The sequence below is a fragment of the Pleurodeles waltl genome, chromosome 7, assembly GCF_031143425.1.
Source record: "Pleurodeles waltl isolate 20211129_DDA chromosome 7, aPleWal1.hap1.20221129, whole genome shotgun sequence".
Classification (NCBI taxonomy): Eukaryota; Metazoa; Chordata; class Amphibia; order Caudata; family Salamandridae; genus Pleurodeles; species Pleurodeles waltl.
Window position 1 is genome coordinate 1,190,992,678 of NC_090446.1, and position 19,558 is coordinate 1,191,012,235.

The window sequence follows — 19,558 nt, forward strand, 5'->3', positions numbered from 1 at the left end:
AGTCAGGTGCAGAGGTCAAAGAGGTGCTCAAAACACATAGGCGCGTATGGAGAACAGGGGTGCTCTGGTTCCAGTCTGCCAGCAGGTAAGTACCCGCGTCCTCGGGGGCAGACCAGAGGGGTTTTGTAGAGCACTGGCGGGGGACACAAGTAGCCACACAAAACACACCCTCAGCGGCACAGGGGCGGCCGGGTGCAGTGTGCAAAGCAGGTGTCAGGTTTCAGATAGGAAACAATGGAGGGACCCGGGGGACACTCTAGCAGTGCAGGCAGGCACAGGGGCTTCTCGGGACAGCCACCACCTGGGCTAGGCAGAGGGTCGCCTGGAGGCCACTCTTGCGCTGAGGTTCAGTTCCTTCAGGTCCTGGGGGCTGCGGGTGCAGTGCTGGTTCAAGGCGTTGGGTCCCTTGTTACAGGCATTCACGCTCAGGGGGAGCCTCTGGATTCTCTCTGCAGGCGTCGCTGTGGGGGCTCAGGGAGGTCGTCTCAGGCTACTCACGGGCTCGCAGTCGCTGGGGAGTCCTCCCTGTGGTGTTTGTTCTCTATATCTCGAGCCGGAGGCGTCGGGTGCAGAGTGTTAAGTCTCACACTTCCGGCGGGAAACGTGAAGTCTTTGTAAGTTGCTTTTTTGTTGCAAAGAATTTGCTGTTGTTGAGAAGAGCCGCTGTTCACAGGAGTTTCTTGGTCCTTTAGTCCAGGGCAGTCCTCTGAGGCTTCAGAGGTCGCTGGTCCTTGTTGGATGCATCGCTGGTTGTAGGTTTTCAAATCAGGAGACAAGCCGGTAGGGCTGGGGCCAAAGCAGTTGTCGTCTTCAGTCTTCTCTGCAGGCTTGTAGGTCAGCAGTCCTCCTTGTTTCTTCAGGTTGCAGGAATCTGATTTCCTGGGTTCTGGGTCGCCCCTAAATACTAAATTTAGGGGTGTGTTTAGGTCAGGAGGGCAGTAGCCAATGGCTACTGTCCTAAAGGGTGGCTACACCCTTGTTGTGCCTCCTCTCTGAGGGGAGTGGGGAACATCCCTAATCCTATTGGGGGAATCCTCCAAAACCAAGATGGAGGATTTCTAAAGCTCTCAGCTCAGGGCACCTTAGGGGCTGTCCTGACTGGTGGGTGACTCCGCCTTGCTTTTCTCATTATCTCCTCTCGACTTGCCACCAAAAGTGGGGGCTGTGTCCAGAGGGGCGGGCATCTCCACTAGCTGGGATGCCCCGGGGTGCTGTAACAAAAGGCATGAGCCTTTGAGGCTCACCGCCAGGTGTTACAGTTCCTGCAGGGGGAGGTGAGAAGCACCTCCACCCAGTGCAGGCTTTGTTTCTGTCCTCAGAGAGCAGAAAGGCTCTCACCCCAGGGGGTGCAGAAACTTGTCTCAGTGGCAGGCTGGCACTGACCAGTCAGTCCTGCACTGAAGGATTGGGTAAATTACAGGGGGCATCTTCTAAGAGGCCCTCTGTGTGTATTTTGTAATAAATCCAACACTGGCATCAATGTGGGGTTATTATTCTGAGAAGTTTGATACCAAACTTCCCAGTATTCAGTGTAGCCATTACGGAGCTGGGGAGTTCGTTTTTGACAAACTCCCAGACCATATACTTAATATGGCCACACTGTACTTACAATGTCCAAGAATAGACCGACACTGTAGGGGCATATTGCTCATGCAGCTATGCCCTCACCTGTGGTATAGTGCACCCTGCCTTAGGGCTGTAAGGCCTGCTAGAGGGGTGACTTGCCTATGCCACAGGCAGTATTTTGTGTGCATGGCACCCTGAGGGGGATGCCATGTCGACTTTGCCTTTTTCTCGCTACCAACACAAACAATCTGCAATGGCAGTGTGCATGTGTTAGGTGAGGGGTTCCTAAGGGTGGCACAACACATGCTACAGCTCTTAGAGACCTTCCCTGGTCACAGGGCCCTTGGTACCACTGGTGCCTTTTACAAGGGACTTTTCTGTGTGCCAGGGGTGTGCCAATTTGTGGAAACAATGGTACATTTTAAGTGAAAGAACACTGGTGCTGGGGCATGTTTACAGGGTCCCAGCACACTTCTCAGTCAAGTCAGCATCAATATTAGGCAAATATTGGGGGGTGATTGCAACAGGGAGCCATTTCCTACAGTTATGGAACGTTCTCCCCTTGAGGATAAGAAATTGTCCTGATATTTTAATGTTTAGGAAGTCGCTCAAAACCTGGCTTTTTAATCACTAATGGCATTTTAGACTTCTTCCTCCTCCTCAGTTGGCAGAGTTAGTGGCAAGATGCCTATGGGCATTCGTTGCACTCTGTAAATATGAAATACAAATACAATACCTCACCTAATGGGACCCACAGTAGATTTTTGGGCCGTAGTGCCTATACCACCCTGGCACATGCAGGGTTCTCCCGGGGCGTAGAGGTAGCTATACTGATTAAGAAACACAGTTTCGGATTACTCGTACATCGGAGGACCCAGGTGGTAGATACGTTGGGGTACAGGCGTACTGAGGATGGACTGAGATGACTTTGGTTTGTGTGTTTGCCCCACCCAGACTCCAAACCTCCACCCTGGCCAAAGTGGTGGATATGCTTCTAGTTTCCACTTCCGCAGTCCACATATTAGGTGGGGATTTTAATGATGTGAAGAACCTGGCCAAAGACCAATCCAGGACACACAAGGGGCCAACTCAAACCACGTCTCTGGCACAGTTCACAAAAGGTCTGGGGCTGGTTGATCTGTGGTGAGACACCCACCCAATGGATAATAAATACTCTTACTCCTCGGGAGCCCACAAAGTGTATTCAAGACTAGATTATATTTCCACCCTCCCGGGGTAAAATGGAAGAGAAATGTGAGGCTGAATATTTGGAGCGGGGTCTGTCCGATCACTCCTCATTGTTAATCAGGATGGAGCACTTTCGAGATAAACAGTGGAAAGCAGAAGCTAAAAGCATGGGAATTGAAAAACAAAGTTGCAAGGGGCCTTAGAGCAGATATACAGCTATACTTCCAGGAAAATGAACAAACAGTAGGCTCCAAGGCTAGGTTTTGTTAAGTCTTTAAAACAGTACTCCGTGACAGGGCCCAGAATAGGATTGCCCACAGGAAAAAGAAAGAAAGGACAGAACTTGAAAGCCTCGAAAATCACATCCTTCAAATAGAAGGGTTCAAGCACTCCAACAAATTACAGCTCTCTAGACAGAATGTAGAGACTTAGCTAAGGACAAGGCCAAAAAACAAGTGTAGCAGCCCTACACCGGTTATATGAAACCAGAAACAAGGCCGGGAAACTCCTGGTGTAGTTGAATAAAAGGAACAAGAGGCTCGTTGGGTGCAGACTGTCCTTGGGCCCAACAATGAAGTCAGAGACCGGGACTCCCTCATTGTTAATGAGCTTGCCTGTTACTATTGAGAGCTATACAGGGCCTGACCACTCCATAATGCAGAAACCATTACAAATTACTGGGCAGCGATCCCCACAACAGACTTTGAGATGGATGCTCATGAATCTCTGGAGGGGGAAATAACCCTGAACGAAATACTGACAGAAATAGCAAAATTGAATCCTGGGAAGACCCCGGGACCCAATGGGATACCGGCTAAATTCTTCAAACGGTCTGCCAATCTGCTTGGACCCCAACTCCTATGCCTCCACACGATGGCCTGGCCAGAAAGGTAACTCCCCCTTTATATCGGAAAGGCCACAATGGTAGCTATCCCCAAAGACAGGAAACCTAAAAACGGATGTGATTCGTACCGCCCAATCTCGCTACTCAATGTTGAGACCAAGTTACAAGCTTTGATTCTGGCCACAAGACTGATACATGTAATCACACCTTGATACATCAAGACCAGACGGGTTTAATGACTGGTAGGTCGATTTCCCTTAACTTAAGACACTTGCATAACTGTCTTACAACGCTCGGCTCCACACTGTTTTCTCTCCCTGGACGCCGAAAAAGCGTTTGACACAGTCCGTTGACCTTTTCTTGAGCAGACACTACTCAGATTTGGTTTTGCCCTGCATTTTATGAAATGGGTGGCAATACTCTAGAGGAACCCTGTGTCAGCCATCTTCCCGATCAATAGAGGAACCAGACAAGGGTGCCCCCTATCTCCACTCCTCTTAGCTTTGAAACTGGAGCCTTTAGCATGCACAATTTGTCACCACCCGGGGATCAGGGGATTCCGAGAGGGATGACCTGGAGGAAAAGATTTCACTGTATGCTGTTGACGTCACTCTGTACATCATTAAACCAGAAATCACTGTCCCAACACTCTTCCAGATAATGGGGGAATATGGGGCCCAAATTAGGGTACATGATTAATTGGGACAAGTCATAATTATACGCCCCCACTGGTTTGTCCTCTTCAATGACACTCTCTCCAGGGCTAAATATGATTGAAAGAAAATTGGCCAGAGCACACAGAATGTTGTGTCCAAAAGTGTTGCAGGGATGAAAAGCCCTGGTGGTTTGTCGAAGGTAAGCGAAAGTTTGAGGTTGAAGAAAACGTCCAGAATCTTGATTAGTAGAAATTGCCTTTATTCGTAGGTGTTGAAGAGCATGATAATCGCAGAAAAACAGCCAACACGTGTTTCGTCACACAAGTGACTTCATCAAGGCTGTAAAAGATATTGATAAAGGCAACAGTTGGTATATATAAGTGTGTAGGATCAGTAATAGATTCATGTAGAAAAGATTCCAAACCAAAAACCAGTGACTTAGTGTGGGAGTCTGAGAAGATACGTGTTAGAGTGAACATGACGAACAAACAAAATGTGAACGGGACACCAATGATGAAAGAAGACACAATGTAGATAAAGTGATTAAACACGTCCATGCAGTGAGTAAGAGATCCAAGCTGTCTCTAGTAGTTGGCTCATATATTGTAAGCAGTGAGACGAAGTGAAGTGAATATGAGACTAGGGCAGGGTGAAAAGAGACCAAGCAAATAGATGAGTGTGACCACTAAAAGGGAGATGTGGAGTGGAATATAATGGGTGAGTAACAAAAAGAAGAAAGTAGTTTAGAGCCATAATCTATACCTGGGCCGTCCGGCCTGAGTGATCAATGTTATTTAGATCTGTGGGCTAGAATAGGTGATGATCTAGGAAGGAAAAGAACAGGTATGACTATCCCGTCGGGGAATATGATCCATGTCCATAGGCATGAGGTACGGAGAGAGAAGAAAAACACTGTGAACAATACCTTATGGATTGGGGAAATTTCAAAGTAGTAAGGTTGCCTGAGCAACAGAAGGCTGGTTAGGTATTTGAGCACGTCGGTAAAGAAAGGTATGAGAGGCCCTGATAAGCCGTAGAGATAAGACCTAAAAAATGTCAGAAAGATAAATGTAAAATGGAGGGGTCAGTATGGAGGGAGCAGAGGCAATAAAGAAAAACAATGTATTATAGTATATTTGAAGCTAGTGACAAACACAGCTGAAGTCTTAGCTTAGAGACCAATAGTAAAACTAGCCCTAAACGGGGCTGTAACGTGCACCTGGTGGGATAGAATATGTAACCAGAGAAGAGAAGATGAAGCAAACGGTAGAGAAATGTCAATCCAAGGGATATATTAAGTGGGGGGCGGTGTGTAATATCGTCACGGAGCGCTACTAATAGGCCAGTGAAGTGCCAGAGTACTGAGGACCAGGTTTGAAAAGGTCCGTACTGCACAGTTGGAGAATCCTTGAAGCAGTATGAAATGTATCAAATCTCTGTAATAGATCCAGGGCAAAGAACGGAACTTCAAAATAAGCCCGAGAATGAGAGCGGCCATAAATTTGTAATGTGGATAGGGGTGAGTTAAAACAGTGTAGCCGGTAAGGCAACGCCGGTACATAGTGTAAGACGAGCGTAAAAACAAAAAAGGACAGTAAACATTACTAGTAAAGCGCGTTTAGAAATGGAATGCTTCAAGGGTTATTTTAGAATAAGGCCAGAGGATTGGTTTAAGCCATACACGGCGATGGTGTGAAGAGTACATAAAAGCATCTACCATGAGCTAAACGTTCGGAAGAGTCAAGAACGGAGTGGAAAAATAAGCAGATACGTTGAGTATAAGGCGAGCGTACCTCAAAAAAGCACAATTATAAGTTGTTAGTAAAGCGCGTTTGGCAACGGAATGCGTCAGGGGATTACATATTAGGGCCAGAGAATTGGTTTAAGCTAAAAGGCAATGGTATGAAAAGTAAATAACAGCAGCTACCAAGTGCTAATCATGCAGAAGAGTCAAGAACGGAGTGGCAAAATAAGCAGAAACGCTCGACATACCTTAGAGAAACAGGTCACGGAGGCGCGGTGAGCAATCAAAGAGCATCTGATGGTCGTTGCCGACCCGTGCTCTTATGGTAATCAGGGAGTTGGGGTGCCATGGAAATGGAGGGGGGACCCAAACTAAGACTGAGGGGGACAGTGTGGCGGCCATATTGGGTGTAAGAAACTTTATATAAACGAGACTAACGGATTGGAGAGAATATAAAAAGAAGGAAGGGTGGAATCAAGCGAAAAGTACGTAGGTAAATTAAAAAAAAAAATTCCGGTACCATGGAAAGTGATGTTAGAACGGGAGGAGGAGAAAGGGAAAAACCGGAAGAGACATGTCCTGAGTTGTTGCTCAGGGTGTGTAACCCTTATCGTAGGAGTCAGAGACAAAGAAAACACCGTGGAATGAAAAAGAAGAAGTAATGTGAGTCCAGTAAACCTGCGGCAATAGTGAATGTGAAAGGCAAGGCCATGTATTGCAAAAGGCCATATACAGTAAATATGTATATAAAAAACGAACTACATGACTATCCCGTGTTATCGCACACATGGTGCACAGTGCGGTTGAGAATGAATATGGAATACAATGGTAAGTTACAGAATTAGCAAATATTCATAATCAGATGAGTACATAGTTTGAACATCGAGATACATCTAAACATAGTAGAGCATAGAAAAACAATTATGTACATAGTTGCGCTTGCAGCAGAAGGGTTGTCCAAAGGTAGATATGATGCAATGTGCAAACGAATGGAGGATCCCCATACAAAGTATATGTCTATGTACACGAGCTAAGTGGATGCTCAGTGTTAACATACACGTGGTGTAGAGTGAGGTCGAGAACATAAAATATATTGACAGAGTTACAGAATTAGCATCTAATCATAAATGGATGAGTAAATTGTTAGTATACATAGAAGGATTCAAACACAGCAGAACATAGTGAAGGTGTTGTGTACATAATTGAGTCAGCGCATATGTGTTGTCCAAGAGTACATATGATACAACATGCATGCAGTATCAGGTTGATTATGCCAGAAAGAAGTGCAGTTCACGGTCCGTGTTGAGGCCTAGCTCCACGGCGTGGAGTTTTATGATCCATTTGGCCTCGCATTTACGCAGTTCCCTGGTTCTGTCTCCATATCTTGGTGAATTAGAAACTTGAGTAATGCCATGGAATCTGATTTTCAGAAGATCCCATTCCCCATGTGCAGTGTTAAAGTGAACGGCAAGGGGATAGTTGATGTTAACATTTCTGATGGCCCTGATATGCTCCTGAATACGTTCCTTTAGTGGGCGTATAGAGCTTCCAATGTAGATCAGACCACATACACATATCAAACAATAAACAATGTATTTCGTGTTGCAATTAATGAAACACCTAACGTGGTATGTTGTCCTGGTGTTGTATGAAAAAGATGTAGTTCTGTTGAGGGCTAGTTGACAGGATATGCAGCAGCCACATTTGTAAAAGCCAGTTGGTTTCTCTGGAATCCAACCCAAAGGGCGTGTGGGAGAGGAGGGGCGATACTACGCATTCTCAAAAAACACTGGCACCTGCTAATGCTAGATACGTGTCTCAAAGACTCACTAGGCGGGTCTCCCACCATTGTACATAGCAGGGGTCGGACTCTTAGGAACATTTTGTGCCCTAGCTTTCTCTGCCCCTCCTCTCCCACACGCCCTTTGGGTTGGATTCCAGAGAAACCAACTGGCTTTTACAAATGTGGCTGCTGCATATCCTGTCAACTAGCCCTCAACAGAACTACATCTTTTTCATACAACACCAGGACAACATACCACGTTAGGTGTTTCATTAATTGCAACACGAAATACACTGTTTATTGTTTGATATGTGTATGTGGTCTGATCTACATTGGAAGCTCTATACGCCCACTAAAGGAACGTATTCAGGAGCATATCAGGGCCATCAGAAATGTTAACATCAACTATCCCCTTGCCGTTCACTTTAACACTGCACATGGGGAAGGGGATCTTCTGAAAATCAGATTCCATGGCATTACTCAAGTTTCTAATTCACCAAGATATGGAGACAGAACCAGGGAACTGCGTAAATGCGAGGCCAAATGGATCATAAAACTCTGCGCCGTGGAGCTAGGCCTCAACACGGACCGTGAACTGCACTTCTTTCTGGCATAATCAACCTGATACTGCATGCATGTTGTATCATATGTACTCTTGGACAACACATATCCGCTGACTCAATTATGTACACAACACCTTCACTATGTTCTGCTGTGTTTGAATCCTTCTATGTATACTAACAATTTACTCATCCATTTATGATTAGATGCTAATTCTGTAACTCTGTCAATATATTTTATGTTCTCGACCTCACTCTACACCACGTGTATGTTAACACTGAGCATCCACTTAGCTCGTGTACATAGACATATACTTTGTATGGGGATCCTCCATTCGTTTGCACATTGCATCATATCTACCTTTGGACAACCTTTCTGCTGCAAGCGCAACTATGTACATAATGTTTTTTCTATGCTCTACTATGTTTAGATGTATCTCGATGTTCAAACTATGTACTCATCTGATTATGAATATTTGCTAATTCTGTAACTTACCATTGTATTCCATATTCATTCTCAACCGCACTGTGCACCATGTGTGCGATAACACGGGATAGTCATGTAGTTCGTTTTTTAGATACATATTTACTGTATATGGCCTTTTGCAATACATGGCCTTGCCTTTCACATTCACTATTGCCGCAGGTTTACTGGACTCACATTACTTCTTCTTTTACATTCCACGGTGTTTTCTTTGTCTCCGACTCCTACGATAAGGGTTACACACCCTGAGCAACAACTCAGGACATGTCTCTTCTGGTTTTTCCCTTTCTCCTCCTCCCGTTCTAACATCACTTTCCATGCTACCGGAATTTTTTTTTTAAATTTACCTACGTACTTTTCGCTTGATTCCACCCTTCCTTCTTTTTATATTCTCTCCAATCCGTTAGTCTCGTTTATATAAAGTTTCTTACACCCAATATGGCCGCCACACTGTCCCCCTCAGTCTTAGTTTGGGACCCCCTACATTTCCATGGCACCCCAACTCCCTGATTACCATAAGAGCACGGGTCGGCAACGACCATCAGACGCTCTTTGATTGCTCACCGCGCCTCCGTGACCTGTTTCTCTAAGGTATGTCGAGCGTTTCTGCTTATTTTGCCACTCCGTTCTTGACTCTTCTGCATGATTAGCACTTGGTAGCTGCTGTTATTTACTTTTCATACCATTGCCTTTTAGCTTAAACCAATTCTCTGGCCCTAATATGTAATCCCCTGACGCATTCCGTTGCCAAACGCGCTTTACTAACAACTTATAATTGTGCTTTTTTGAGGTACGCTCGCCTTATACTCAGCGTATCTGCTTATTTTTCCACTCCGTTCTTGACTCTTCCGAACGTTTAGCTCATGGTAGATGCTTTTATGTACTCTTCACACCATCGCCGTGTATGGCTTAAACCAATCCTCCGGCCTTATTCTAAAATAACCCTTGAAGCATTCCATTTCTAAACGCGCTTTACTAGTAATGTTTACTGTCCTTTTTTGTTTTTACGCTCGTCTTACACTCTGTACCGGCGTTGCCTTACCGGCTACACTGTTTTAACTCACCCCTATCCACATTACAAATTTATGGCCGCTCTCATTCTCGGGCTTATTTTGAAGTTCCGTTCTTTGCCCTGGATCTATTACAGAGATTTGATACATTTCATACTGCTTCAGGGATTCTCCACCTGTGCAGTACGGACCTTTTCAAACCTGGTCCTCAGTACTCTGGCACTTCACTGGCCTATTAGTAGCGCTCCGTGACGATATTACACAGCGCCCCTCACTTAATATATCCCTTGGATCGACATTTCTCTACCGTGTGCTTCATCTTCTCTTCTCTGGTTACATATTCTATCCCACCAGGTGCACGTTACAGCCCCGTTTAGGGCTAGTTTTACTATTGGTCTCTAAGCTAAGACTTCAGCTGTGTTTGTCACTGGCTTCAAATATACTATAATACATTGTTTTTCTTTATTGCCTCTGCTCCCTCCATACTGACCCCTCCATTTCACATTTATCTTTCTGACATTTTTTAGGTCTTATCTCTACGGCTTATCAGGGCCTCTCATACCTTTCTTTACCGACGTGCTCAAATACCTAACCAGCCTTCTGTTGCTCAGGCAACCTTACTACTTTGAAATTTCCCCAATCCATAAGGTATTGTTCACAGTGTTTTTCTTCTCTCTCCGTACCTCATGCCTATGGACATGGATCATATTCCCCGACGGGATAGTCATACCTGTTCTTTTCCTTCCTAGATCATCATCACCTATTCCAGCCCACAGATCTAAATAACATTGATCACTCAGGCCGGACGGCCCAGGTATAGATTATGGCTCTAAACTACTTTCTTCTTTTTGTTACTCACCCATTATATTCCACTCCACATCTCCCTTTTAGTGGTCACACTCATCTATTTGCTTGGTCTCTTTTCACCCTGCCCTAGTCTCATATTCACTTCACTTCGTCTCACTGCTTACAATATATGAGCCAACTACTAGAGACAGCTTGGATCTCTTACTCACTGCATGGACGTGTTTAATCACTTTATCTACATTGTGTCTCCTTTCATCATTGGTGTCCCGTTCACATTTTGTTTGTTCGTCATGTTCACTCTAACACGTATCTTCTCAGACTCCCACACTAAGTCACTGGTTTTTGGTTTGGAATCTTTTCTACATGAATCTATTACTGATCCTACACACTTATATATACCAACTGTTGCCTTTATCAATATCTTTTACAGCCTTGATGAAGTCACTTGTGTGACGAAACACGTGTTGGCTGTTTTTCTGCGATTATCATGCTCTTCAACACCTACGAATAAAGGCAATTTCTACTAATCAAGATTCTGGACGTTTTCTTCAACCTCAAACTTTCGCTTACCTTCGACAAACCACCAGGGCTTTTCATCCCTGCAACACTTTTGGACACAACATTCTGTGTGCTCTGACCAATTTTCTTTTTTTCTAGGTTTGGCTGTGGGTACTGTGTTACCCGCTTTGGTGCCTGCTGGGTAGTAGGGCACTCGGCCTGATTGCACCAGACTTTGCTCTTCCATATATATGTGTTAATAATTACTGTGTTACTACCTAGAAGTGCGGCTTCCGTCACCCTTACTACCCTTGTGTTTCTTTCACTCCCAGTTTATAAATAAGATTGAAGACTGGCTCAAATATTTGAGGATATTTCTCACCGCAAAGTCAGAGATATGTGCGTGCCACAACGCTGGAAGGGTCCTTTGGGACTTTCAGGCAGACGTGGCATGGTGAAGAGGCCTACCCCTCACCCCAATGGGACGAGCAGCTATGTTCAAGATGATTACTCTCCCCAAATTCCTTTATGTGCTCTAGAACACGTATTATCCCATTCCCCCTCCATTCTTCACCAAAATCAACAGGGAATTGTAAACCCTGTTCTAGGATGGATGACACCCAAGGGTATCCCTTAAAACACTCCAAAGTAATCAGTACAAGGAGGGGTTGGCACTCCCAGACATAGAAGGGTACTACTGGGTTTCCCATTTAATTACCATAAATGAATGGATCTTTGCCCAGCAAGACCACCCCACATTTAATTTGAAATGAAATTTCCTAACTTCCAAAACTCATTTACACCACCTATATGGGGGAGATCCCAACTACTGCCACCAGGGTAGCCCAAGATGTCTGGCATAAAGCCACGAAGATGACTGGGTGGGACCGTAAGATCACCAGGGAAATGCCACTATGGGCATGTAACTGGCTACGACAATTTACAAAGCTGCAAGGTTTAGAACGTTGGGATGCCATTGTTATTTCAAAAGTAGACAACATTTTGGAACAAAGTGATATCATGTCATTCACCTCCATGCACACAGAATTTCGTATGCATCCAACGCAGTTCCTGCACTATGCCCGACTACAACATGTATGGCTGACATAGGGGCTATATGGGTGGGGGGGAATGCCATCTACCGGACTATGCCTCTCTAGAAGGACGTATACTCATTGAGGGTCTAGGGAAAAGGGCCTTATGCATCACATATAAAACCATCAATACCAATATGTCAGATACTCTGCCAGCTGCGAGAGAAGGGCACCAACACCGGGCTGCATACACTGCAAGACAGACCCAGGGACCTTTATACACAAGATTTGGGAATGCAATTATATAAGATGATACTGGAACATAATTCCCAAGGAACTTTCAGCAATATTGGGGTCCCTCTCCCGACAGAACCCAGGTTTGTTCGGCTGGGGATCCCAAGTGCCATAAACTCCTATTATACTCCCAGGCTTTGTTAGTGGCTAAGAGGGACATAGCCAGGTACTAGGGTGCCAAGGAAGTGCAAACACTGAGGGAACTGGCAACAGGAGATTGACAGTTACATGATGGCAGAAAAGGTGAGGTACAGCAGCAGGGGCTGCCCTCAAACGTTCCAGAGGATATTGGGCTGGTGGAGGGCGCACTATTGGCTAGACTTAATGGAGGGAGAAGCCGCCTCATCCTCCAGTCAGACTCTCAGTTGAGGGGAGGGATACCAACCTCTTACGCCCGCCACCCCATTAACGGTCCTCACGTTTGTGGTGTTTGGATGTTCTACACTATACACTGATGTCTCTGGGTGCTGTGGACAGGAGTGCAAAGCGCTCCAGCGATTAATAACCATGCTGTATAACCGTACTGTATTGGTTGATGTTCATGTTTCCATGAAAACTTCAATAAAAATATTTACGAAAAAAATAAAATGGTGACCACACAGTGAAGCTTCAGGGGTCTATGTCAGGGAGGAGCAGAGCACCAAATGATAGACAACAATACCCAAGAAGAATGAAACAGAGGAACAATTCCGGACTCAAAGGCAAGATGGCGGAATAATGCACACACTTGAATCCAGAAAGATTCACTCTGTAGACGCTTCATAAGACATATTGGTTCAGTTTAGAGGCTTGTATGGATTCCCTTAGCATACTTTTATAGCTGCCTGATTATTGGTCCAGAAGAGGTATTTTTTATGAAACGTGGGTGGACATCAAAGATCTAAAACGGTAACTATAATACTCATGTAATACCACCTTCTCCTAGATACACAGTACATTGTTCACATGCTATCTCAAGAATGAGGACTGTTACAAAATTACATTCAACAAGTTATGAAATGTCAGAAGTAGCTAATGTAGTAGCAATGCAAATAAATAAATAAACACTTTCTCCGCTATTTGGCATGAGTGCCCGTTGAAGGAAAGGCACTAAGACAGAAGAGGAAAACCAAACACCTGCCTGTTAAACAGCTGATGTCCAACTGAACATACCTGTTCTTTAGTTTGTGCCTTCTGGACATAGTCCCGACCGACTTTAATGCGTGGGGTCAGAATTGCTCTGGTAAATTCCATGACATTAATTCCCAGCAGATGACAGAGCTTCTGAGCCGCTAAGGAGGTTAACCAACAAAAGTGTTAGCACTTGAAATATTCACTAGTCTGAAACATTTAAAACACTACACAACTAATTCTGATTCATAAGGAATAAATAACGGACGGAATAAATATAATTTTGTAATCTTTCTGGCACGTCTTTACATTTTATTTTAAATCTTACAGTACACCCATTCTGTTGATTTATGTCAAGGCCAATATGTTTTGCGGGTCCAAGCAAGAAAAAGTGTTGTGTTACTGAGTGAACCCAATAAATCAGCTGATTGGCATCTTGACAAAGAATTATTCAAGCTTAACCATTTGGAAGAAAAGTTAAGCTACCTGTCAAACAAGTTACATATCTTTGGTAACACGCTTTCTGGCGGACACTCAAACAGCAGTTTCCTCACCTTTTGAATCATTCCAGGCGCTAAAATGGACTTTGAATCTGTTCAATACTATCATGGGCCTCCACCTCGTCTCCAGACATGGCAACACAAAGCCACATACTTGTGCCACGTCAGTTTTGTTGCCATAATTTGTGAGCCTTCAAACATGAGTGACTGACAACAGAGGAAAGACAGTGCCAAACCCCGCTAGAGATGTTTTTTGTACAAAAAGTTTACTTCATGGAATGGCTAGGAGGGCAGCAGGAAAGGAATCTGCAGCTAGAGCATCCACCGGAAAAGCAATATTGAAATTAACTTGTTTTTCTGACAGATACTCCTAACCGCAGATTCCTCATCTTAGAACAGATATCAGAAGAGTGAAATTTACTTTAGAAAGTCCTGTATGACCCTCCCTGTGGACCAGAGAACCAATACAGTAGTGCCTGGTATGGGCATGGACAGACATCCATGTAGCAGTCTAGAAGATGTTCAACAATCAACAACCTTTAAGCAGGGCCATAGATGTAGCCTTCAACCTGTAAGGCTCTCAGGAGACTAATTTTCAGCCACAGCATAAGATAGTTTAATAAAGAAGACAATTCACCATGAAAAGATCTGCTTTTGGGTTCCCTACCTTCTTTCGCATTATCAAACTCAACAAAAATGTGATAATCAAGGAAGCATTCTGTAGTCCTACAAATAGAAAAACTAAGACCCCATTGGGAGCCAACTGGTGAAACCACTCCTTTCCCTTAAGTGTTCCCCAACCCCCGGGCCGCGGACCGGTCCGTGGATCAATCGGCACCGGGCCGCCCCACTGTGGCGGGCGGTAAATGTTTGATCATTTTTCTGTGGCCCGCTCGTCACACAATGGGACAAGCGGGCCATGGAAAAATTATCAAACATTTACCGGTCCGCGGCGATAAAAAGGTTGGACAACACTGCCTTAGAGGATGGGGCAGAGAGAAAAAAAAAAAAAGGTGGGGAGTGCCACAGACTTCTCCACATGCAAGAATAACATAACTTTTAGGACAAAAGATGTACATGCTCGAAACATCAATTTGTCAGGAAAGAATGGGGTATACGGAGGCTGAACAGGTAAAGCCTCAAGCTCAATTATAAGTCAAGGAGAAGTAACTGAAATGAGTAAAATGGTCTTAAAAGCCAGCAACCTCAGAGTACAATATGCCTGGCCTCAAAAGCTGTATACATCAAAAAAGTAAGAAACAAATTAAGGTCCCATTAAGGAATAACAACAGACAAAGGGGGAAATATATTTGTTTTTCTAATTTATCAAGCAAACCTATGCTGCCGTTTCATACTACGGGATGGACATAAAAGCATAGCTAATCAAAAAGATGGATTATCACGGTCTTGAAAAAAGGGAGCAGTTGGATAACTAACCGGACTTCACTTAGGGACTTACTCTATTATCTGCCAGTTTTCACTGAGAAAAATCTATCTCTGAAGATCTTAGTGTGAGTTTTTGGGATATCGAAAGTCAACGGGCATTTAAATCATAAAGGTCTAGAAGATAGTTCATATAAAGAAAAATTAGCCTTGAGATACTGTGATGCTACGCCATGGAGAATATGGAGTACTATTACTATGGCCTTGAACAAAAACACATCCTTGTGGACAGCCAGCATAGCTGCCTCAGGATAGGCAAGCTGAGTGGAAAATGTGCAACTGCCAGTTACCAAATGGGGGTAGCATTCTGCAACACCTAAAGCCTTTTCAGGGACTTATGTACTATACCCAGGTAACAAGCATTACTGTAGTCAAGATGACACAGAACTAGTGCTTGAATCACTGGCACAAGTTAGGCGTTATCGACACCAGACAGAATCTATTTGATCAGTTTTAGTTTCGAGAAACATGTTTGGGTAACATGTAACACTTGATCCAAGAATAGCTCTGCATTGAGATGCGCACTATTGGTGAAGTTGGATACAGGTCCCCAACTGCTGACCAAGCAGAATGATCGAGGTTAGAGGCTTAATTTCTGGTGCTAAGAAGCGCAGTCTTTGCCGGGTTTACCTTGAAAAAGCTGACAGACATTACTTGTCAAATCACTATAAGAGTACACACTAGTTGACAATGTGAAGCTGAGGTGGTGGAGGGCAATGCTTTATGAAGGTTAAATTTAAATAGTGTGTCTCGTCCGCATACACATACAATTTCACACTTGTATGTACCACTGCTAGCGGTGCCATATTCCTATAAAAAAAGGAGCAGCAATCCCTGTGGAACCTCGAGGGAATTAGACCTCAGCTCAGTTGTGAATGGTGGCACAAATGAGGCTTGTATACGTGCTGAAAGGAATGAACAGAGCGTGGCACTATGGCTGGCTTTAAAATCAGCAGGTTACATTTAAATAGGTGTGTGTTGTCAGCATATATATACAATTTCACACGTTTATGTACCACTGCTAGCGGTGCCGTATTAACATAAGAAAGGAGCAGCAATCCCCGTAGAATCCCTCAGGAATTAGACTTCAGCTCAGTTGTGAATGGTGGCATGAATTAGGTTTGTATATGTGCTGAAGGGAATGAACAGAGCTTGGCAATATAGCTGGCTCTAAACCCAGCAGGTAAATGATAGAGCAAGAAGGTGGTCTAAAAAAAAACACAAAAAAACGTTTACAGATGTTTAAATAACAATTTCTTGAATACTTTAACCAAAAACAGAAAGAAATTAGATTGGGACACAATAGCACCTTAAGGGGGCAGACGTTTCTTTCATAGAGACTTGATCATTGTGGCCTTCCACTCATTTGGCATCCTTCCCCTTTGTAAAGATGAACTGAAGAGTTATTTCCTCAGCCACTAGCTGAGCTACCGGGTTTATGATATATGCAGGACAGGAGTCAAAGGGAGACCTCTAGTGATTAGACTTTGATACAGAATCTAAGACTTCTTTCTTAGAAAATTGTCTGAAACAAAAACATCTAATGTTGCCTAATATTATACTTTCTTCCCTAGGCATGGCATAGTTAGTCTGGGGATTGATAGAAGAGAGATTCGGACTTAATGGCCTCTTTCTCTTTTGATTTAGGACCATATTAGTAGACCATAAAAAATAAAATAAAAAAAGGAATCATAATGCGGCATCTGAACAACTGCTTATCAGGCAAACACAGAAAGGCTGAAAGGTAACCCTATCCAATGCACATAGCAGAACTTTCCAAGGCTTCGGGAGTACATCAGGGCTCCTTGAGCCCCACACTCTTCAACATCTACATGCCTGCTCGCATCCATCGTCAGGAACCACGCGCTGAACACCGTCTACTACGCCAACGATACCCAGCTGATCATCTCACTGACAGGAAACCCCACAATTGCTAAAAGAATTTCCACAACGGGATGGAAGTCATCATCTCCTGGATGAAGGACAGCTGCCTCAAGCTCAACTCTGACAAGACCGAGATCCTCATCCTGGGACCCTACATATCAGCCTGGGACAACTACTGGTGGCCATCCGTCCTCAGCAACTGCCCCCCCACTCCTAGAAACCACACACAACCTCAGCTTCATCCTGGACTCATCGCTCACCATGACCCGTCAAGTCAACTCAGTTGCATCCTCCTGCTTTCACACACTATGACTTCTCCAGAAGATCTACAAATGGAACCTAAAAGACTGCTGCAGAACCGTAACCCATGCCCTGGTTACCAGCAGACTTGTTTAAGGCTACGCCCTCTAGGCCGGCACCACAACAGAAGAACCTGAAGAAACTACAGCACTGGCTTCCTATCGAGAAAAGAATTAACTTCAATCTCCTTGTCCACGCATATAAGGCCCTCCAGGACCTATGACCCACCTACCTCAGCCACTGCATCACCTACTACTCCCCCTCCAGACTTCTCCGCTAAACAAGCACTAGCCACCGTACCCCACATACGGAAGACCTCTGCGGGTAGAAGATCGTTCACCTACCTCGTGGCAAAGAGCTGGAACTCCCCCTACCTGCACCTCAGGCAGTCACCATCGCTACCTCAATTCAGAAAGGACCATAAAACCTGGCTCTTCCATTGAAGCTCAGAGGGCAAATCACCTCAGCACCTTGAGACCCTTATGGGTGAGTAGTTGTGCTCTATAAAACGTGATTTGGATTTGGTTTGGACAACCCAGCCTGTAAAAAGCTGATTTGCCATGCCAGACACTTTGCCCAAAGGTTTGAATATACAGACTTAGTGGATGGAAGGCAAGCAGTTAAGATCATATCGACATTTTATGGCAGCAAATCAAACCCACTCAGACAGATCCACTCAATCTCCACACATGGAAGTATAGATCATGAAGATCAAGGTACTGGACCCTGCTCTGCTGTTGGGTCTGCCAGAAGAAGAATCCAAAGTAAAGGAATATGTCTATGCTTACCAAGACAGAAGAACAAACCCTCTGGTCAAAAGAGGAAGTGTGCTGCCAACTTAAACAATCTAATGGAACCATTGGTCCTAAATAATGGAGTGCCAGGTGGACAAAAAAAATGAACCCTTGTTCACAACAGGTCACAAGTGGTAATGAGGGGGAACTAACGTGGTTTGGTGGTACTTGCAGCAGGTGAGAATCAAAAGAAGTCCTGCCCTTGTTGCTGGCTAAAACATCTGCTATTGCCCCAGCCACAAACGCTGGGCAGGGTGCTAAACGACTCAAATAGATCTGGAATTTCTTGTCCTGGGAAAACCTGCAAGCAAGGGAAAGTACGCCCAGCAAGCGAGCTATTGTATTGAAGTTCTTGAAGCACTTTAATGAAGAATCCCCAAAAAGGCTGGCTTTGTCAAAGGGCATGTAAAGCAGGGAGACATGGCTGTCAACAGAAAATCAGCTTGCTCGCATCCAGGCATGCCGCTGGATAACATCAGTGGTAACCATGGCACTTGCAGGACACACATTTGCCCAAGGCATCAATTTGCTTGCAGATCCTGTCAGGGGTAACCGAGGGAAAACTATATGGAATGATCTTGCTCGAGGGAATTTATACCACTAGACTTTCCAGGGCAGGATATTTTATCACGAAAGATAGGTCCGCAGGAGTGGTCCCGTGACAACGAGCAATCAGTTTGCTCACCAGACGTCCAGTATATGGCGTAGACCAACTTACTTTAGGGCAATCAGTCATTGTGTCACTGAATGGAAGCAAGGGCTTATAAGCAGAAGGTTCAGGCTGTAAAATCTCCATCAACGGATTGGCCTTAGTGTTACCACTAGGACTTCCATAGCCCTGTGAACCACCAGTGCAAAGGAGGCACTCTCCTCTGTGGCGAGACCCAAAGGAGAGTTAATGTTATTCCCTGGTGAAGTGTCCATGTCACTAGCATTTTGCTAATTCAAATACAGACCTTCATCTATATTAAGAGAGAGGAAAAACTGATCTGCCACATCATCATTCTGGTTCTAGGGAGCCTGAATAAGGCTGTGGTTGGGATCAAAGTAGAAAATGGT

The 19,558-nt window shown here is 44.6% G+C and overlaps 1 protein-coding gene across 4 annotated transcripts in view; it reads right to left on the reverse strand.

The window, feature by feature from the left end:
* Nucleotides 1-19,558, reverse strand: part of MYH10 (myosin heavy chain 10) — a 955,741-nt gene that overhangs the window by 604,303 nt on the left and 331,880 nt on the right. For all 4 annotated transcript variants that reach the window (XM_069200300.1, XM_069200299.1, XM_069200302.1 and 1 more), the window contains exon 13: nucleotides 13,621-13,739. In XM_069200300.1, coding sequence (XP_069056401.1) covers nucleotides 13,621-13,739 — 119 coding nt within the window. The remainder of the gene's footprint in view (nucleotides 1-13,620; nucleotides 13,740-19,558) is intronic.